Consider the following 18,264-nt stretch of genomic DNA (forward strand, 5'->3'; position numbering starts at 1 on the left):
GATTTAGACCTGCTTTGTTGCATCAGGGCATGGCCAGCTTGCAGTCAAAGAGAGGAAGATGAACTCTTAAGTGTATCAAAAGATTCTTCAGGATAATGGTTGAAAAATATTGAATAAGTGTGGTTAATGTTGTGTTATTATTTTAGATCATTATAATTGTCAATACCCTTAAGATCAGATTACATTTCATGGCAAAATAATTTAGAAAACAATGTAATTCCAAAAGGTTCTTTTTTTGCCACTGTATTTCAGTGTATCTGGCAGCAGATAGGGGCACTGCTAGAGATTCCAAGCTCCCTCTAAAATATAATATAATATAATATAATATAATATAATATAATATAATATAATATAATATAATATAATATAATATAATATAATATAATATAATATAATATAATATAATATAATATAATATAATATATAATGGGTAATGGGTGATGGGTGGCACAGTGGCTTAGTGGTTAACAACTCCAGCGTCAAAGGTTAGATTTCAGAGTTTGCATGATCTACCTGTGTTTGGTGGGATTCTTTTGGGTACTCCAGTTTCCTGTTCAGGGTGTACCCCAACTTGTGTCCATAGTTTTCTGAGATAGGCTGCCATAGCATTTATAAAATTGTCCTTTAAAAACAACAACCAAAAAAAAAAGTTAAAATTTTATTGAAATTGCCCTTTATGGCACCCTGTCATTAACCTTTTAATGTTAAAAAAGCTCAATTGAATGCACATTGATCCATCAATACTGTTACAATTAATCTAAAACATACTGTTTCAAAATTACCATGTGTATATAATTTTAACTATCAGTTTGCATATTTTGCTATTGTAATACATCATATTCGTTGGTGCATTATAAATGTGCAGAAGTGCAAAACCAGTGTCCACATTTTAGCAAAGAAATGCTAAAAAAAAGTTGCTTTAAAAATAAAAACAATACAAACATAGATTTCCACATAAAATAAATACTATAAAGAGCCATACACAGTCATGAACTAAACAAAGTCAATATTTGCTCTGACAAGCAAAATATCAGTAGCCTCAGGTACAATTTGTTCATTCTTTAAGTTGAACCCAGAAGCCTTACTTAATAAACGTACAATACATTTTTCACCAAAAAAACATTTGGAAAAAATTATTTTGGCTTGATAATTTAAGCTAAAGCGAAATTATGACTCATAACAAAATTGAAACTTCATATTGTCAGTTCGGTTCCTATTTAACGCAGCGTTGCTATTGGCTCGTGCACAGATATAGGCGGGGCCAAGTAGACAGACATGGCCCCACCCATAATGACAGAGTCAGATTCAAAGCTGTCCTGCAAGTACTGCAACCAGTACCGTCATAAAACTGCATTGTGGCTGTTCAGCTTGGGGGTTAGGTGTTTGGTTAACCAGGTAGCAGCCGAGAGACAGTTAGGGCGTTTAGGGTCTGTGTTTAAACGCCAGGGAATGGCGACCGTTACAAAGGATGACAGGTTAACAAGTTCTCAAAGTTTTCTTTGCGTCGGGTTTGCAGGGATTTTTAGCAAAACCGTCACGTCACCACTTGAGGTGGTGAAAATTTTAAGTCAAGTGGGGACATTTCACTGCAAGTATGGGTTCATGCGCAGTTTTCAGCTTATTTATCAGCATGAAGGTATGCGAGCGTTTTGGAAAGGAAACTGTGTGTCCTGTTTCCGGTTGTTCCCCTACAGTGCCATACATCTGGGAACCTACAAAACGTGAGTTTTTTTATTTTGTTTTTTTGCGCTTATTATTTTTATTACTGTTGCTTTACGATATATGTGTTGAGTGTTGATCGCTAATTGACGAGTGCTGTGTTGCTATAGGGGCATCAGAAAAGAAGTATTTTGTCTTTGTTTACATTGCAAATTATCGCTTAACCACTGTCGCGATATAATTTATCAATAGCCGCAGCATGTCATATGTCTGTATTTAACACTTTTTTGTCATATGTTTTCGGTATTGTGTGTGTCGGTTATGGGGTATTTTTGTGGTTAGCTGTAAAGTTTACCTCAGTTCAACGCGGCGACATCACGCCTTTGCTGCCGAGCCAATCACAGAGCAGGAAAACCGGCACATTCGATGACGTCACGACTTTCTCCCTCAGCGTTTAAAAAGGGCGTTTCCAAACACAGGCTTCAAGCAATAATTGTTTAAATACCATTATAGTTTACAAATAATAATGTGAAATGCCAATCCACATAAAATAAAAAATGCAGAAAATGGGTTTTCCGTTGATAAGTCGATTGCTTCTCGCTTTCTCGAGAAGTAAACACACAAGCATTGCATACCACGTGTCGTCATGTGTATATATAAACACTGTCCTGTACAGCAGTTTAGGAATGTTCTATAGAGTTCTAGGAAATAGGTCAGTAACCTGAGCTGATTTGCGCAACACCAGCGTTATAGATTACTGATCTCAAAGACACAAATTCTAAGTGTACAGTTAACATTTTGTGAGATACAGTGGTGTGAAAAACTATTTGCCTATATCCTGATTTCTTATTCTTTTCCATGTTTGTCACACTTAAATGTTTCTGCTCATCAAAAACCGTTAACTATTAGTCAAAGATAACATAATTGAACACAAAATGCAGTTTTTAAATGAAGGTTTACGTTATTAGGGGAGGAAAAAAAACTCCAAACCTACATGGCCCTGTGTGAAAAAGTGATTTCCCCCCTTGTTAAAAAATAACTTAACTGTGGTTTATCACACCTGAGTTCAATTTCTGTAGTCACCCCCAGACCTGATTACTGCCACACCTATTTCAATCAAGAAATCACTTAAATAGGAGCTACCTGACACAGAGAAGTAGACCAAAAGCACCTCAAAAGCTAGACATCATGCCAAGATCCAAAGAAATTCAGGAACAAATGAGAACAAAAGTAATTGAGATCTATCAGTCTGGTAAAGGTTATAAAGCCATTTCTAAAGCTTTGGGACTCCAGCGAACCACAGTGAGAGCCATTAACCACAAATGGCAAAAACATGGAACAGTGGTGAACCTTCCCAGGAGTGGTCGGCCGACCAAAATTACCCCAAGAGCGCAGAGACAACTCATCCGAGAGGCCACAAAAGACCCCAGGACAACATCTAAAGAACTGCAGGCCTCACTTGCCTCAATTAAGGTCAGTGTTCACGACTCCACCATAAGAAAGAGACTGGACAAAAACAGCCTGCATGGCAGATTTCCAAGGCGCAAACCACTTTTAAGCAAAAAGATCATTAAGGCTCGTCTCAATTTTGCTAAAAAACATCTCAATGATTGCCAAGACTTTTGGGAAAATACCTTGTGGACCGACGAGACAAAAGTTGAACTTTTTGGAAGGTGCGTGTCCCGTTACATCTGGCGTAAAAGTAACATAGCATTTTAGAAAAAGAACATCATACCAACAGTAAAACATGGATGTGGTAGTGTGATGGTCTGGGGTTGTTTTGCTGCTTCAGGACCTGGAAGGCTTGCTGTGATAGATGGAACCATGAATTCTACTGTCTACCAAAAAATCCTGAAGGAGAATGTCCGGCCATCTGTTCGTCAACTCAAGCTAAAGCGATCTTGGGTGCTGCAGCAGGACAATGACCCAAAACACACCAGCAAATCCACCTCTGAATGGCTGAAGAAAAACAAAATGAAGACTTTGGAGTGGCCTAGTCAAAGTCCTAACCTGAATCCTATTGAGATGTTGTGGCATGACCTTAAAAAGGCGGGTTCATGCTAGAAAACCCTCAAATAAAGCTGAATTACAACAATTCTGCAAAGATGAGTGGGCCAAAATTCCTCCAGAGCGCTGTAAAAGACTCGTTGCAAGTTATCGCAAACGCTTGATTGCAGTTATTGCTGCTAACTGGTTGGGCCACCCTTATTAGGTTCAGTGGGCAATTACTTTTTCACACAGGGTAGGTTTGGATTTTTTTTCTCCCTAAATAATAAAAACCATTTAAAAACTGCATTTTGTGTTTACTTGTGTCATCTTTGACTAATAGTTAAATGTGTTTGATCGGAAACATTTTGTGTGACAAACATGCAAAAGAATAAGAAATCAGGAAGGGGGCAAATAGTTTTTCACACCACTGTATGTTGTAGAGATAAACAAATAACCTCCACTTGTCTCTGTGTCCCATGAAATCAGTCTGTGTTGATGAAACAAATCTTCGCCTGTGTGTAAAATAAGTTTATAATAAAATTCAATAAAAAATGTAGTTATTTATATATTCATTCCCATGTCCAACAGGATTATCCACCTCAATATGGATGAGTTTGGTCGAATTTCCCAGTGGAAGGCTATCATGACTGGTGGTCTAGCAGGTATATCTGCTGCTCTGCTTACATATCCCTTGGAGGTGGTTGAAACCAGATTGATTGCCCAGAACTGCAGAGAATCTACATATCGCAGTGTGCTTCACACGCTTTCCAGCATAAACCGACATGAGGGGTTCCTAGCGCTATACCGTGGCTTTTCTCTTACTATATTAGGTATGTTTATTTTTTTACTTTGTATTTGTAAATTTTTATTGAAATGATACATTTACATCATTTGGCTTATACTTTTATCAAAAGTGACTTTTATAAATGAGACGGATACAGCTAAGCAGAAAGGGTGTGTAAAATACAGTATAGGGTTATATTTTTCTCAAATACCAAATTATACAATGTGGTTAATACAGTAGCTAAGTTCTTCTATTCAGTTATGCCCCAGATAAAGCTTAACTTGATATAACTATGTACAATTATTTAATGAATTCTGGACACATGTTGTGATTTTTTTTCAACGCCTGTTTTCTTTTCACTGTGGCATAGGTGCTGTCCCTTTCTCAATTGGCTGCTATGTAGTTTTTGTTAACTTGGAGAAGTTGTGGCAGGAGCACCACTTCCGTTTTACCTCTTTGCAGAACTTTATTAATGGCTGTCTTGCTGCAGGAGTGACTCAGACTCTCTCATTCCCTTTTGAGACAATTAAAAGAAAGATGCAGGTGAGATTAACAGTATTGCTCCTCTTTTGTACTTAAACAATCTTTCATATGAATGTAGACTCTTAATAGTCCCACATTTGGGTTGATAGTGTTTTTCAGGCAAGCATGAAAATTGGCGTTTAAATAAATTTAGCTACATTTATTTAGCTTTTTGCTAATTGTCAGCACAAATCACTCCTTTTGAATATGCAACAGCTACACTTACCTTTATATACATTTACATATGTGGAGAATGAAAATTTACTTCACTGTCCTCCCAGGTCGGATATTATTAAGCAAAAATGCTTTTGTACACTACTATGTGAAAAGTCTAAGGCACCCTAGTTTGCAGTATTTTGTCTTAACTGGTCGTAAAAAATGTGCAGGATGGGGAAATTAAACACATCTCCTAATATACTACACAACTTTTTAAAGAAAAAAAAAAAGTCTTGAGTTCCTCTCAAGGTTTCTTCCTATTGCCATCTCAGGGAGGTTTTCCTTGCCACTGTCGCAGTCATCCTCGGCTTGCTTATAAGGGACAGTCTTTATCATTTTGATTCATACACATTTACATTTCATACAAACCTGAATAATTCTTTTGATTGTGTAAAGCGCTTTACAAATAATTTAATTTAATTGAAATAGGCTCGCCGGCTTGTTAAAGTGTAAATAAAATACTGTTGATTACCACCAGGTGGCATAAATATCATGCATTATTGGTCAACACCAAGTGAAACCAATTAGTTGGTGAACATGAAGTAAGCACTATGTTGTAGAAGTGGAGTAAAGAGGAATAAAGAAGATTAAGTAGATAATAAAAGAATACAGAGACTTTGTTTATTGTATAAACTATATCTGAAAGTAAATGGCTTATCAAATTACATAAGATATTTCTGTTTCACTTAAATGCTAGTTCAGCTGGTTGCCTGAGAACATGCAGTGCAGTTTGTCAAACGATCACCATAAAACACTGCGATGAGTCAGTCGTAAATTCCCCACAACAACACGGTCAAAAACGGTGACTTGCCTTAGCGGTCAGCTAAGGCATAAGGAAGCTAAGGAAGCTCATACTGTGTATGAGCTTCCGTCTTCTATAAAACATACTATAATGGCCATCTCTGGCTTTATATTGTATGTGTTTTAAAAAAAAAAAAAAATTTTATATATATAATTTTAACATGATTTCCTATTATGTTTCCAACATATTTGCTTTATTTGTTGAATATTTAAGGCTCAGAGTCTTCTTCTGCCACACTGTGGAGGGGTCGATGTGCATTTTACTGGGATGATGGACTGCTTCAAGCAGGTCATCAAAACTAAAGGTGTCTTGTCCCTGTGGAATGGCGTTACAGCCAACATGCTCAAGGTAATATATCTATGTATTTGTTATACAGTTTTTATTTTATTATAGGACAATCGTGGCTCTGTGTTCGACACCTCATCTGCCATGTAGAAGACCTGGTCACTTCTAAGTCAATGCCCCAAACCCAGCCACTAGGGTTGCAGGAGAACCTTAGATCCGGATGTAAGGGTTGCATCAGGATAATATAAAGACAATATAATTTTTGCTATGCTTAATATCTCGAATTCAAAAATATTATACTCTTACGATATTTCCCCCAGACAAATGCAAATTAAAATTAAATTCAAGTTTTATTTGTCACATACATAAAAATAAAAGACTATGAATAGGAAATAAATATGAAAATTAAAATGGAGGGTAAATTTAACTAGGAAAGAATAAAATAATTTAATTAAATTTTAATTAAATTTAAAATAAAATAACTGTACATCATAAATACACAATATAGAAAATATATGAAGAAATATAGAACAATGAGAGCAGCTGTACGAGTAGGTATATATTTATGTAATTTTTGTGTGGAATGGAGTTAGAATAAATGGTAATAAAAGAATGGTAATGTCTAGGGTTGTGCAATCCACATATTTAAAGTGTCTTGTGCAGTGCAAATATGCTTAAAAGTGATTTATCTAAAGTGACTTGTGAGAGTGATTTGATGACCACAAAGTGTAGTTGTGCAGTGGCCACTAGTGTAAACGAATGTCCATAATGTCCATTGTGTGTGTAAAAACCATTTGTGTGGGTCAGTACTGTGTGGTGGTGTGATTGAGAGACCGTATCGCCTGCGGGAAGAAGCTCCTCCTCAGTCTCTGTGTTGGCCTTCAGGGAGCGGAATCGCTTTCCTAACCTCAACAGAGAGAACAGTCCATTGTTGGGATGGCTGAGGTCCTTCACAATGTTTCTGGCCTTGGTCCAGCACCGCCTGCTGTAGATTAAGTGCAGGTCAGAGAGCTCGGTGCGGATGGTGCGCTCAGCTGATCGCACCACCCTCTGTAGAGCTCGTCTGTCCTGCACGGTGCTGTTACCGAACCAGGTTGAGATGTTTCCCGTCAGGATGCTCTCTATGGTGCAGGAGTAAAAGTTCCTGAGCACCTTGTAGGGCAGTCGGAAGTCTCTCAAGCGTCTGAGGTGGTAGAGACGCTGTCGGGCCTTTTTCACCACGGTGTTGATGTGACAGGACCATGACAGGTCCTGCGTGATGTGAACACAGAGGTATTAAGTTTTTGTTTGTGGCAAATGATTATTGTGACCAAAAAACCAGTTGTCAGCTACAGTACTTGGTTAATCTATTCAGTTTTTACTACTTATAGTCTGTTGACCATAAATGTCCAGGAGAAAAATTCTGACACTTTGTAAAAAATTTTAAAAAATTATTTTTTTTATTATTATTATTTTCATGATATTTTTTTATTTGGAGCTCAACTGTTAGGCTTTATGTTCTTTTCTTTTTTTTCCACCATGAAAAGACATTACGCAGAAAAGACCATAAAGAACATTCCAGAATAAAAGTGCTATATCCTACCCACTACTCACGATCTTGTGTTGGCACAAGAGATATTTGTCTCAGGTTTGGCCCATATCCTCAAAACTGTGAGACGTACAGTACCAGTCAACAATTTGGACACTAGTTTGGTTTTATTTTTCTACATTTTGAAACAACTTTTTTTTTCTCTCAAAACTATTAAATAACATAATGGCATTAGGCAATTAGGTAACAACAACCATCAGTTGTTATTTTAAGACATGAAGGTCAGCTGTTCTGGAATAGGTCTTGCAAGAACAGTATTCAGGTACATTTGCAAAACCCAAGCACTATCCGATGAAAGCAAAACCAAAACGTACCTCCAAATTTTGACTGGTAATATATAGGCTAATCATAATAATTATATCTGAGACTTGTTGTTCATGGCAAAAAGTTGCTATTTGCACCCCTTCACCCCTTCCCACCTAATTTGTATAATACTTAAATCCTACATTTACAAATTCTACCCATTATCACTTTCATTTCATTTAAAGATTGGTGTCAAATTACTCAAAGAAATAACAAACCCATAAGAGTTTATTTATAATTATTTGAAACATGTTACTATATTTAAAAAAATGAAATAAAAAAAAAGAATATAGCTGCCAGACTGCAGAATTTTGAACTTCTGATCCCATGGCATGACATTTAAAAAAGGTGCTGACATTGAGTGTAATCATTAAGCAATGGTTTTCTAATATTTAAATAAATTTCTTATTTTAGATTTCTAATAACAGTTTGGTTATTGGAAAACATGGCTGCCATCTGCCAATCAGTTTTCAGCAATTTTTTTACACAATCACTGGCCTGCGATTATAAAACATGTATGGGATGACCAGCTAGGAATTCTCTAATAAGCTATACATAAAGAAATGTGTACAGTCAATTTAAGGTTTTTTTTTTTTTTTTTTTTTTTGCCCAGTCCCCTATTTAGTATGTATACTTTGGAAAGACATTTTGTTTTTCTTTGACTCTGGTGCAACACATAATACAGTGGCACAGTACTGTACATGGGATTATGGAAAGTGCAAATGCAAAAGTATAAGATGAGTACAACCACTACACTGTAAAGCCTATATACAGTATATATACAATTTTTACTTTTTAATTTGTGTATGGTCAAATGATGTTTTATTTTAACTAGCAGAAAAACATTTTGGATATGACCTTTTCTGTACCTATTCTTATGTGACTTGTTAAACATCCAGTTTTTAGGCCCAGAGTCATGGGTATGATTAGTACATAGCACTGATTTAAAAAAGCCTAACACTCTGTAAATCCAGAAAGTTATAGACAATTATATTTATTTAAAAATCCTGAATGCAAGTAATTTCTACATACTGATTAACCTGTGTGTCTTTGGAGAAATGGTCATTTCAGTCTTTGAAAGTCTAAAACTTTTTGATTGATTATAAATATTGAACATTGATTCTTTGTAATGTCTACCCCAAGCAGCATAGCTTGGACAAATCACTGGCTGAGGCTCCCTTAGTTTGTTTGTTTGTTTGTTTGTTTTTTGCTTTTATTGTTGTTTATTCCTGGATAGATATCAATGTCATTTGTGTTTTGTTGATTCCTGTTTAGATAATCCCTTACTATGGCCTGCTCTTCAGCTGTTTTGAGATGTGCAAGCAGTCCTGTCTTTACCAAAATGGCTACACAGTGTCTCCATTGAGCTACAAGCTTAAACCAGGAGTGGACCAAAGCCTGGGCCCAAAAGAACTGCAGGAGTTTAAGCGCTATCTGAGAAACCGGCAAATACAAGCCCAGAGTTCATCAATAGGAAATCGTTGCCAAACCTAACTATGTTATAACCAAATACTTGGTAGGGTTGAAAATAAGGAGAGACAAAGTAGAAGTTTGCTGGAGCACTTTCTCTGATGTTGAAATGTCTGCTTAAAAGCATACTACCACTTTTAAGTTTTAGATAAATTAATTAATACACTTAAATTCACTTTTGTTCAATACATGCAAGAGTAGACAGTAGTTTTTTCTAGTTTTTATTGCACTTCACAACTCGCACAATGGAATGCACATAATGTTCTGTATCACTGATGCTGGGTAAATATTGCAAGTATTTAGTAAACAGTATGGATTTTCTAGTGTGTGAACTGATCTTGTGCAATCTAAAGTTTGGAGACCTTGTACATCTTCTGTAACAGTACTCACTACTAAATATTTTGAGGATTTTATTCCATGCTTGAAACACAACCCTTGTTTTATGCGATATCTCAAAAAAATATACCTGGTATATAACACATTGTGACATATATTTCAGACAGTATTAATATTGTATCAATATTACTGCAGTTCTAAAACAGGTGCTGTTTTTTTAGACATGCCAGTGATGTTTTTCACTGTCTGTTCAACTGGTTCTAGGCATGGACTATTTCAGTGCCTTCAAAGAACTGAGGAACACGGTGGCTTATTATGCCATAAAATGTACCCAACATTTATGTGCTAGAAGAGTTTTTGTTTGTTTGTCTTGATGTATAGTATAAATGTTTACATGTAAATTATGTATCAAATCATGTTTCATATACTATAATGTATGGTTGCAAATGTACTACTAGCACTTGTAAAGAATTAGATTATTTATTAAATTATCTTTGTTTTATGTTGCATGTCTGTTGTAAACACCTTGAGTTTTTCCACCTCTTATAAAATAAATGGTACACAAAAATATAAACATATTAATTGATATAAAATTTTAGGATATAAGTATAGAGTTATGTTTGTCCTATAACTTAGATGCTTAGTAACTAGGATTTCTGTGGTTACTAAGGACTAAAGCAGGTCCTTAACTTATTTAAAAAACATTTAAATGATATGTTAGTCTTTCGATGATGACAAAGAGAGGTTAAAATCTTTGTGTCTTGTGAGGATAATACAATTATAAAGATTTGGGCAATCACAGGAAGGCACCTTTTGAAATTTGACCCCTTTGCTTTTCTCTCAATGATCAATTGCTTGAGTCTGATATTGATCTGGTATTCAAATAACCTTAAAAAAGAAAGTTTTTGTGGTGAAGCTTAGGGACAAAATAAGCCCAGCTTCTGTTAAAGCCGCACTGTTGACTTCTACATAAGCAAAATATTACTCCAGTTATATTTTCTAATATAGCTTTAGACATAACATTTAAATTTTGTCACAAATGTTTTATAGTGCTTTTAAAATCCACAATTAGTTCCAGGATTTGGTTTTGTTGTAATTTTTAGGTGCTTCTGCCTTGTTTCCTATTACACACATTACTGTCCTTAAAAATTTGTCACTATTAATTAATTTATTTACAGATAATCTAGCTCTTAAAATACTTGGAAACAGACAAATTGTCAAACACTTAGAACACTATATCTACTTCTAGTAGAGGGTTAGCCGTGGCTCTGTCTAATGACGATCTTTTTATTTTCTTGTCGTTTCTTGTTCTTGTTTCACTTTGGTTGGGATCAAGTAAATTGCATTAGTTGCAAATTCCTAATGTGATCTGTCAATCAAATGAAGATAGATTATTACCTCACAGTATGACATAAAATCTGATGACGCTGCCTACTACTGCATTAGGTGACGTCTGTGACACGCTCACCGTATGACACGAAGTCCACTTGATATGACTCAACTTCCAGATAACCTTACCAGCATGACCGCGGTGAAGTTGGTTTGACGTTGGACGTTGGATATTCGAGCTCCGGCGACCAGATTTGTAGCGGCGATTCGCTGATTTGTAGCGGGGGTTCGCTAACAGAGTCCGGCGAAAGCACGTCGCCTACTGCGCGAGTTAGGGACCGTATGCAAATTACTGTCCGACTGAAATACGGATAATAATAATATTATAAACATTGATATTTAAAACAAATAAACGAATTATTGATTCAAAATCTAATCTAAAATGTGTGTCCACTTGTCCTGCAGAAGGCACAACCTTTTTTTGTCAATATTATGACTTTTCATTTTGATTAACAATTAATATTTAATAATTATGCATTTTACTTCAATAACTTCCAGGTCATGTGACCTATTGACTCAAAATTTATTCCAAAATGTGTGTCCACCTGTCCTGCAAAGGGCACAACCTTTTTTCTGTCAATATTATCACTTTAATGTTTTTATTAATAATTAATATTCAATAATTCTGCATTTTACTTCAATACCGTTCAGGTCATAAGACCTATTGCCTCAAAATCTATTCTATAAGAGGTGTCCACCTGTCCTGCAGAGGGCACAACCTTTTTTCTGTCAATATTATCACTTTGCACATTTATTAATAATTAATATTTAATAATTATGCATTTTACTTCAATACCTTCCAGGTCATGTGACCTATTGACTCAAAATTTATTCCAAAATGTGTGTCCACCTGTCCTGCAAAGGGCACAACCTTTTTCTGTCAATATTATCACTTTTAATTTTTATTAAAAATTAATATTTAATAATTCTGCATTTTACTTCAATACCTTCCAGGTCATGTGACCTATTGACTCAAAATCCATTCTAAAATGTGTGTCCACCTGTCCTGCAAAGGGCACAACCTTTTTCTGTCAATATTATCACTTTTAATTTTTATTAAAAATTAATATTTAATAATTATGCATTTTACTTCAATACCTTCCAGGTCATGTGACCTATTGACTCAAAATTTATTCCAAAATGTGTGTCCACCTGTCCTGCAAAGGGCACAACCTTTTTCTGTCAATATTATCACTTTTAATTTTTATTAAAAATTAATATTTAATAATTCTGCATTTTACTTCAATACCTTCCAGGTCATGTGACCTATTGACTCAAAATCCATTCTAAAATGTGTGTCCACCTGTCCTGCAAAGGGCACAACCTTTTTCTGTCAATATTATCACTTTTAATTTTTATTAAAAATTAATATTTAATAATTCTGCATTTTACTTCAATACCTTCCAGGTCATGTGACCTATTGACTCAAAATTTATTCCAAAATGTGTGTCCACCTGTCCTGCAAAGGGCACAACCTTTTTCTGTCAATATTATCACTTTTAATTTTTATTAAAAATTAATATTTAATAATTCTGCATTTTACTTCAATACCTTCCAGGTCATGTGACCTATTGACTCAAAATCTATTCCAAAATGTGTGTCCACCTGTCCTGCAAAGGGCACAACCTTTTTTTGTCAATATTATCACTTTAAATTTTTATTAATAATTAATATTTAATAATTATGCATTTTACTTCAATATCTTCCAAGTCATGTGACCTATTGCCTCAAAATCTATTATATAAGAGGTGTCCACCTGTCCTGCAGAGGGCACAACCTTTTTTTGTCAATATTATCACTTTAATTTTTTTTTTAATAATTAATATTTAATAATTATGCATTTTACTTCAATACCGTTCAGGTCATAAGACCTATTGACTCAAAATCTATTCCAAAATGTGTGTCCACCTGTCCTGCAAAGGGCACAACCTTTTTTTGTCAATATTATCACTTTGCATTTTTATTAATAATTAATATTTAATAATTATGCATTTTACTTCAATACCGTTCAGGTCATAAGACCTATTGACTCAAAATCTATTCCAAAATGTGTGTCCACCTGTCCTGCAAAGGGCACAACCTTTTTTTTTGTCAATATTATCACTTTGCATTTTTATTAATAATTAATATTTAATAATTATGCATTTTACTTCAATACCATTCAGGTCATAAGACCTATTGACTCAAAATCTATTCCAAAATGTGTGTCCACCTGTCCTGCAAAGGGCACAACCTTTTTTTGTCAATATTATCACTTTGCATTTTTATTAATAATTAATATTTAATAATTATGCATTTTACTTCAATACCGTTCAGGTCATAAGACCTATTCCCTTAAAATCTATTCTAAAAGGTGTGTCCACCTGTCCTGCAAAGGGCACAACCTTTTTTTGTCAATATTTTCACTTTAAATTTTTTTTAATAATTAATATTTAATAATTATGCATTTTACTTCAATACCGTTCAGGTCATAAGACCTACTGACTCAAAATCTATTCCAAAATGTGTGTCCACCTGTCCTGCAAAGGGCACAACCTTTTTTTTTTGTCCATATTTTCACTTTAAATTTTTATTAATAATTAATATTTAATAATTATGCATTTTACTTCAATACCTTCCAGGTCATGTGACCTATTGACTCAAAATCCATTCTAAAATGTGTGTCCACCTGTCCTGCAGAGGGCACAACCTTTTTTTGTCAATATTATCACTTTAAATTTTTTTTCAATAATTAATATTTAATAATTATGCATTTTACTTCAATACCGTTCAGGTCATAAGACCTACTGACTCAAAATCTATTCCAAAATGTGTGTCCACCTGTCCTGCAAAGGGCACAACCTTTTTTTTTTGTCCATATTTTCACTTTAAATTTTTATTAATAATTAATATTTAATAATTATGCATTTTACTTCAATACCTTCCAGGTCATGTGACCTATTGACTCAAAATCCATTCTAAAATGTGTGTCCACCTGTCCTGCAGAGGGCACAACCTTTTTTTGTCAATATTATCACTTTAAATTTTTTTTAATAATTAATATTTAATAATTATGCATTTTACTTCAATACCGTTCAGGTCATAAGACCTACTGACTCAAAATCTATTCCAAAATGTGTGTCCACCTGTCCTGCAAAGGGCACAACCTTTTTTTTTGTCCATATTTTCACTTTAAATTTTTATTAATAATTAATATTTAATAATTATGCATTTTACTTCAATACCTTCCAGGTCTTTTTGCAGTAGCAGTAGCAGTGATTAACCTTTTCATAGTGATGTGCCCACTCTTTAGGCTATAGCAAATGACATGTAGTCAAGCAGTACTTGCACAACTTCTTCAGTAGCAACCAGGGCTGGTTCATCTGTACGGTATAATGGAACTTGCAGGCATACAAAACTGAAGTACTGATCAGATGGTCGGTAGATCAAGCCACACCTCCACCAAGTTGCCATTGTTGAGCCCTTGAGCTAGGCCCTTAACCCTATCTGCTCCAGGGGTGCCATATCATAGCTGACCCTGCTCTCTGGTATGTGAAATTTTTTTTTGTGCGCAGTAATGTACAGTATGTGACTAATAAAGGCTTAACTTAAGTTAGGGTGTCTCAATGTAATACCCATGTACAGATTATTAGGGCCCAAGCACTATGACATCAGCCCTATTACAGTACATTACAGTGTGTAAAGGGCCATCTTGTTCTTCTAAAGATTGTTATTAGGAACCAAGCATATGAACATCAGCCCTACAGTTTGTCGTCTTAGTGTGTGAAGGGCCCCTTTTTTTTCTTATAGGAATTTTTTTTTATTAGGGCCCAAGCACTATATGTCGTCTGTATGTCGTCATAGTGTGTGAAGGAGTCTTATGTTCTTCTGTTGTCGTTGTTGGTCTTTTGGCTGCTCCCGGCAAGGGGTCGCCACAGCGGAATACCCTGTCCGCACTACAACTTGGCACAGGTTTTACTAGGATTATTATTTTTTAAGAGTCCGAGCACTATGATATCAGCCCTATTACATTATAGTGTATGAAGTTGTTTTTCTAAGGATTTTTTCCAGCCTCCAGGTCTCTTGCTTTTCTAGCACGCCCTGAAAGTCATTAGTAACAGGTTAGAAACTGCTGCCATTAGGATGCAACTCCCAGGGCCCTTACACAAGATTTTGCTGCATAGCTTATGCACACTTGCATGTATACATGGAAAACCCCAAAACTTGATTCCAAAAATGTTGCGACACTGTACAAACTATTAATAAAAACAGAATGCAATGAAGTGGAAGTTTTAAATTTAAATATTTATTCCATAATAGAATATAGATAACATTTCAAATGTTGAAAGTGAGACATTTTTAAATGTCATGCCAAATATTGGCTCATTTTGGATTTTATGAGAGCTACATATTCCAAAAGTTGTGACAGGTAGCAATAAGATGCCGGAAAAGTAAAATGTACATATAAGATTCAGCTGGAGGACCAATTTGCAACTTATTAGGTCAATTGGAAACATGATTGGGTATAAAAAGAACCTCTTAGAGTGGCCGTGTCTCTCAGAAGACAAGATGGGGGGGGGGTCACCAATTCCCTCAATGCTGCAGCGACTTTCTGTGTGACATTATATTAAGTGACATCACATTTAGTGACATTATTGTGTGATGCTTTTCTTCAGCATCCAGAGCTTTTTGAAGGTCTTGACATAAAATTCCCCCCATTCTAAAATCATGTCATTATGTTATTGGTATGTCTCCTTTAAATGCATGTGTCCACTGTGTCCAATGTATTTTTGCACAAGATGATTGGACCTGCTCATTATTGCTTGCAACTGTATTTCAACCTTAGTTATTAATAAATATAAGAATAAGTGACTTAGTGCAACCAGAGGAGGGGGGGGGGGTGCAACCCAGTGTCTTCTTGTGCCAGTCCCAAGTCTGGAATGTAGAGGGTGGTGAACTTTGCAAAGAGGATGGAAATAGCAGTAGTAAATACCGGAAAATAGGGTGACATACAGTATAAGAGTGGAGGCAGAAGCACTCAGGTCAACTACATCTTGTGTCGACGTTGTAATCTGAAAGAGATCATTGACTGCAAAGTGTTGGTAGGGGAGAGTGTAGTCAGACAACACAGAATGGTGGTGTGTAAAATAACCCTGGTGGTGAGGAAGGTAAAGAGGACAAAGGCAGAGCAGAGGACAAAGTGGTGGAAGCTGAGAAAGGAAGAATGTTGTGTAGTCTTCAGGGAGGAGTTGAGACAGGCTATGGGTGGTCAGGAGGTGCTTTTAGTTGACTGGACAACTACAGCCAATATTAGGGAGACAGGTAGGAGGGTACTTGGTGTATCATCAAGTAAGGGAAAAGTGGACAAGGAGACTTGGTGGTGGAATGAGGAAGTCCAGGAGTGTATACAGGGAAAGAGGCTAGCTAAGAAAAAGTGGGACACTGAGAGGACTGAAGAGAGTAGACAGGAGTACAGAGAGATGCAGTGTTGGGTGAAGGTAGAGGTGGCAAAGGCCAAACAAAGAGCATATAAGTACTTGTATGCTAGATTGGATAGTAAGGAGGGTGAGGTGGATCTGTACAGGTTGGCGAGGCAGAGAGATAGAGATGGAAAGGATGTGCAGCAGGTTAGAGTGATTAAAGATAAAGATGGAAATGTACTGACAGATGCCAGGAGGGTGATGGGAAGATGGAAGGATTACTTTGAGGAGTTGAGGAATGAGGAAAACGAAAGAGAACAAAGAGTAGAAGAGGTGACTGTTGTGGAACAGGAAGTAGCAAATATTAGTAAAAGTGAGGTAAGAAGGGCATTGAAGAGGATGAAGAGTGGAAAGGCTGTTGGTCCAGATGACATACCTGTGGAGGTATGGAAGTGCTTAGGAGAGGTGGCAGTAGAGTTTCTGACAAGTTTGTTTAACAAGATCTTGGAGAGTGAGAGGATTTCAGAGGAATGGAGGAGAAGTGTATTGGTGCTGATTTTTAAGAACAAGGGAGATGTGCAAAGCTGTGGCAATTATAGAGGTATAAAGCTAATGAGCCAGACAATGAAGCTGTGGGAAAGAGTAGTGGAAGCTAGGTTAAGGGCAGAGGTGAGCATTTGTGAGCAGCAATATGGTTTTTTGCCTAGAAAGAGTGCATCAGATGCGGTTTTTGTTTTGAGGATGCTGGTGGAGAAGTACAGAGAAGGTAATGAAGAGTTGCATTGTGTCTTTGTAGATTTAGAGAAAGCGTACGACAGGGTGCCGAGAGAGGAGCTGTGGTGTTGTATGAGGAAGTCTGGAGTGGCAGAGAAGTATGAGCAAGACATTTACATTACATTTACATTTAGGCATTTGGCAGACGCTCTTATCCAGAGCGACTTACATTTTTATCTCATTACACATCTGAGCAGTTGAGGGTTAAGGGCCTTGCTCAAGGGCCCAACAGTGGCAACTTGGTGGTTGTGGGGTTTGAACCTGGGATCTTCCGAACCGTAGTCCAATGCCTTAACCACTGAGGTACGGAATACATGTGTGTGAATGAGAGGAATCCAAGAGAAACGGTGAGGCTACAGGGAGCAGAGCTGAAGATGTTGAGGTTCTCTTTGGGAGTGACAAGGATGGATAGGATCAAGAATGAGTTCATCAGAGGGACAAACCATGTTAGATGTTTTGGAGATAAAGTCAGAGAGGGCAGATTGAGGTGGTTTGGACATGTTCAGAGGAGAGATTGTAAATATATCTGTAGAAGGATGCTGAGGTTGGACCTGCCAGGCAGGAGGTCTAGAGAAAGTGTTACGGATGCAGTTAGAGAGGACATGAAGTTAGTTGGTGTAAGAGAAGAGGATGCAGAGGATAGGGTTAGATGGAGGCAGATGATTCGCTGTGGCGACCCCCGAAAGATAAAGAAGAAGTATAAGTGACTTAAATGTAAGTGATAATATTTATAATTTAATGTGTCCAC

General features: G+C 36.2%; 1 protein-coding gene across 1 annotated transcript; it reads left to right on the forward strand.

Moving 5' to 3' along the window:
- Window positions 1-1,304: 1,304 nt before the first annotated feature.
- slc25a43 (solute carrier family 25 member 43) lies at window positions 1,305-10,461 on the forward strand. Its single transcript, XM_053505063.1, has 5 exons — window positions 1,305-1,721; window positions 4,237-4,478; window positions 4,803-4,975; window positions 6,186-6,320; window positions 9,424-10,461. Exons 1-5 carry the CDS (start codon window positions 1,450-1,452, stop codon window positions 9,640-9,642), a joined length of 1,041 nt encoding a protein of 346 aa, XP_053361038.1. The 5' UTR covers window positions 1,305-1,449; the 3' UTR covers window positions 9,643-10,461.
- The last annotated feature ends 7,803 nt before the right edge of the window (window positions 10,462-18,264 follow it).

Source organism: Clarias gariepinus, chromosome 10, assembly GCF_024256425.1.
Source record: "Clarias gariepinus isolate MV-2021 ecotype Netherlands chromosome 10, CGAR_prim_01v2, whole genome shotgun sequence".
In the NCBI taxonomy this organism is placed as follows: Eukaryota; Metazoa; Chordata; class Actinopteri; order Siluriformes; family Clariidae; genus Clarias; species Clarias gariepinus.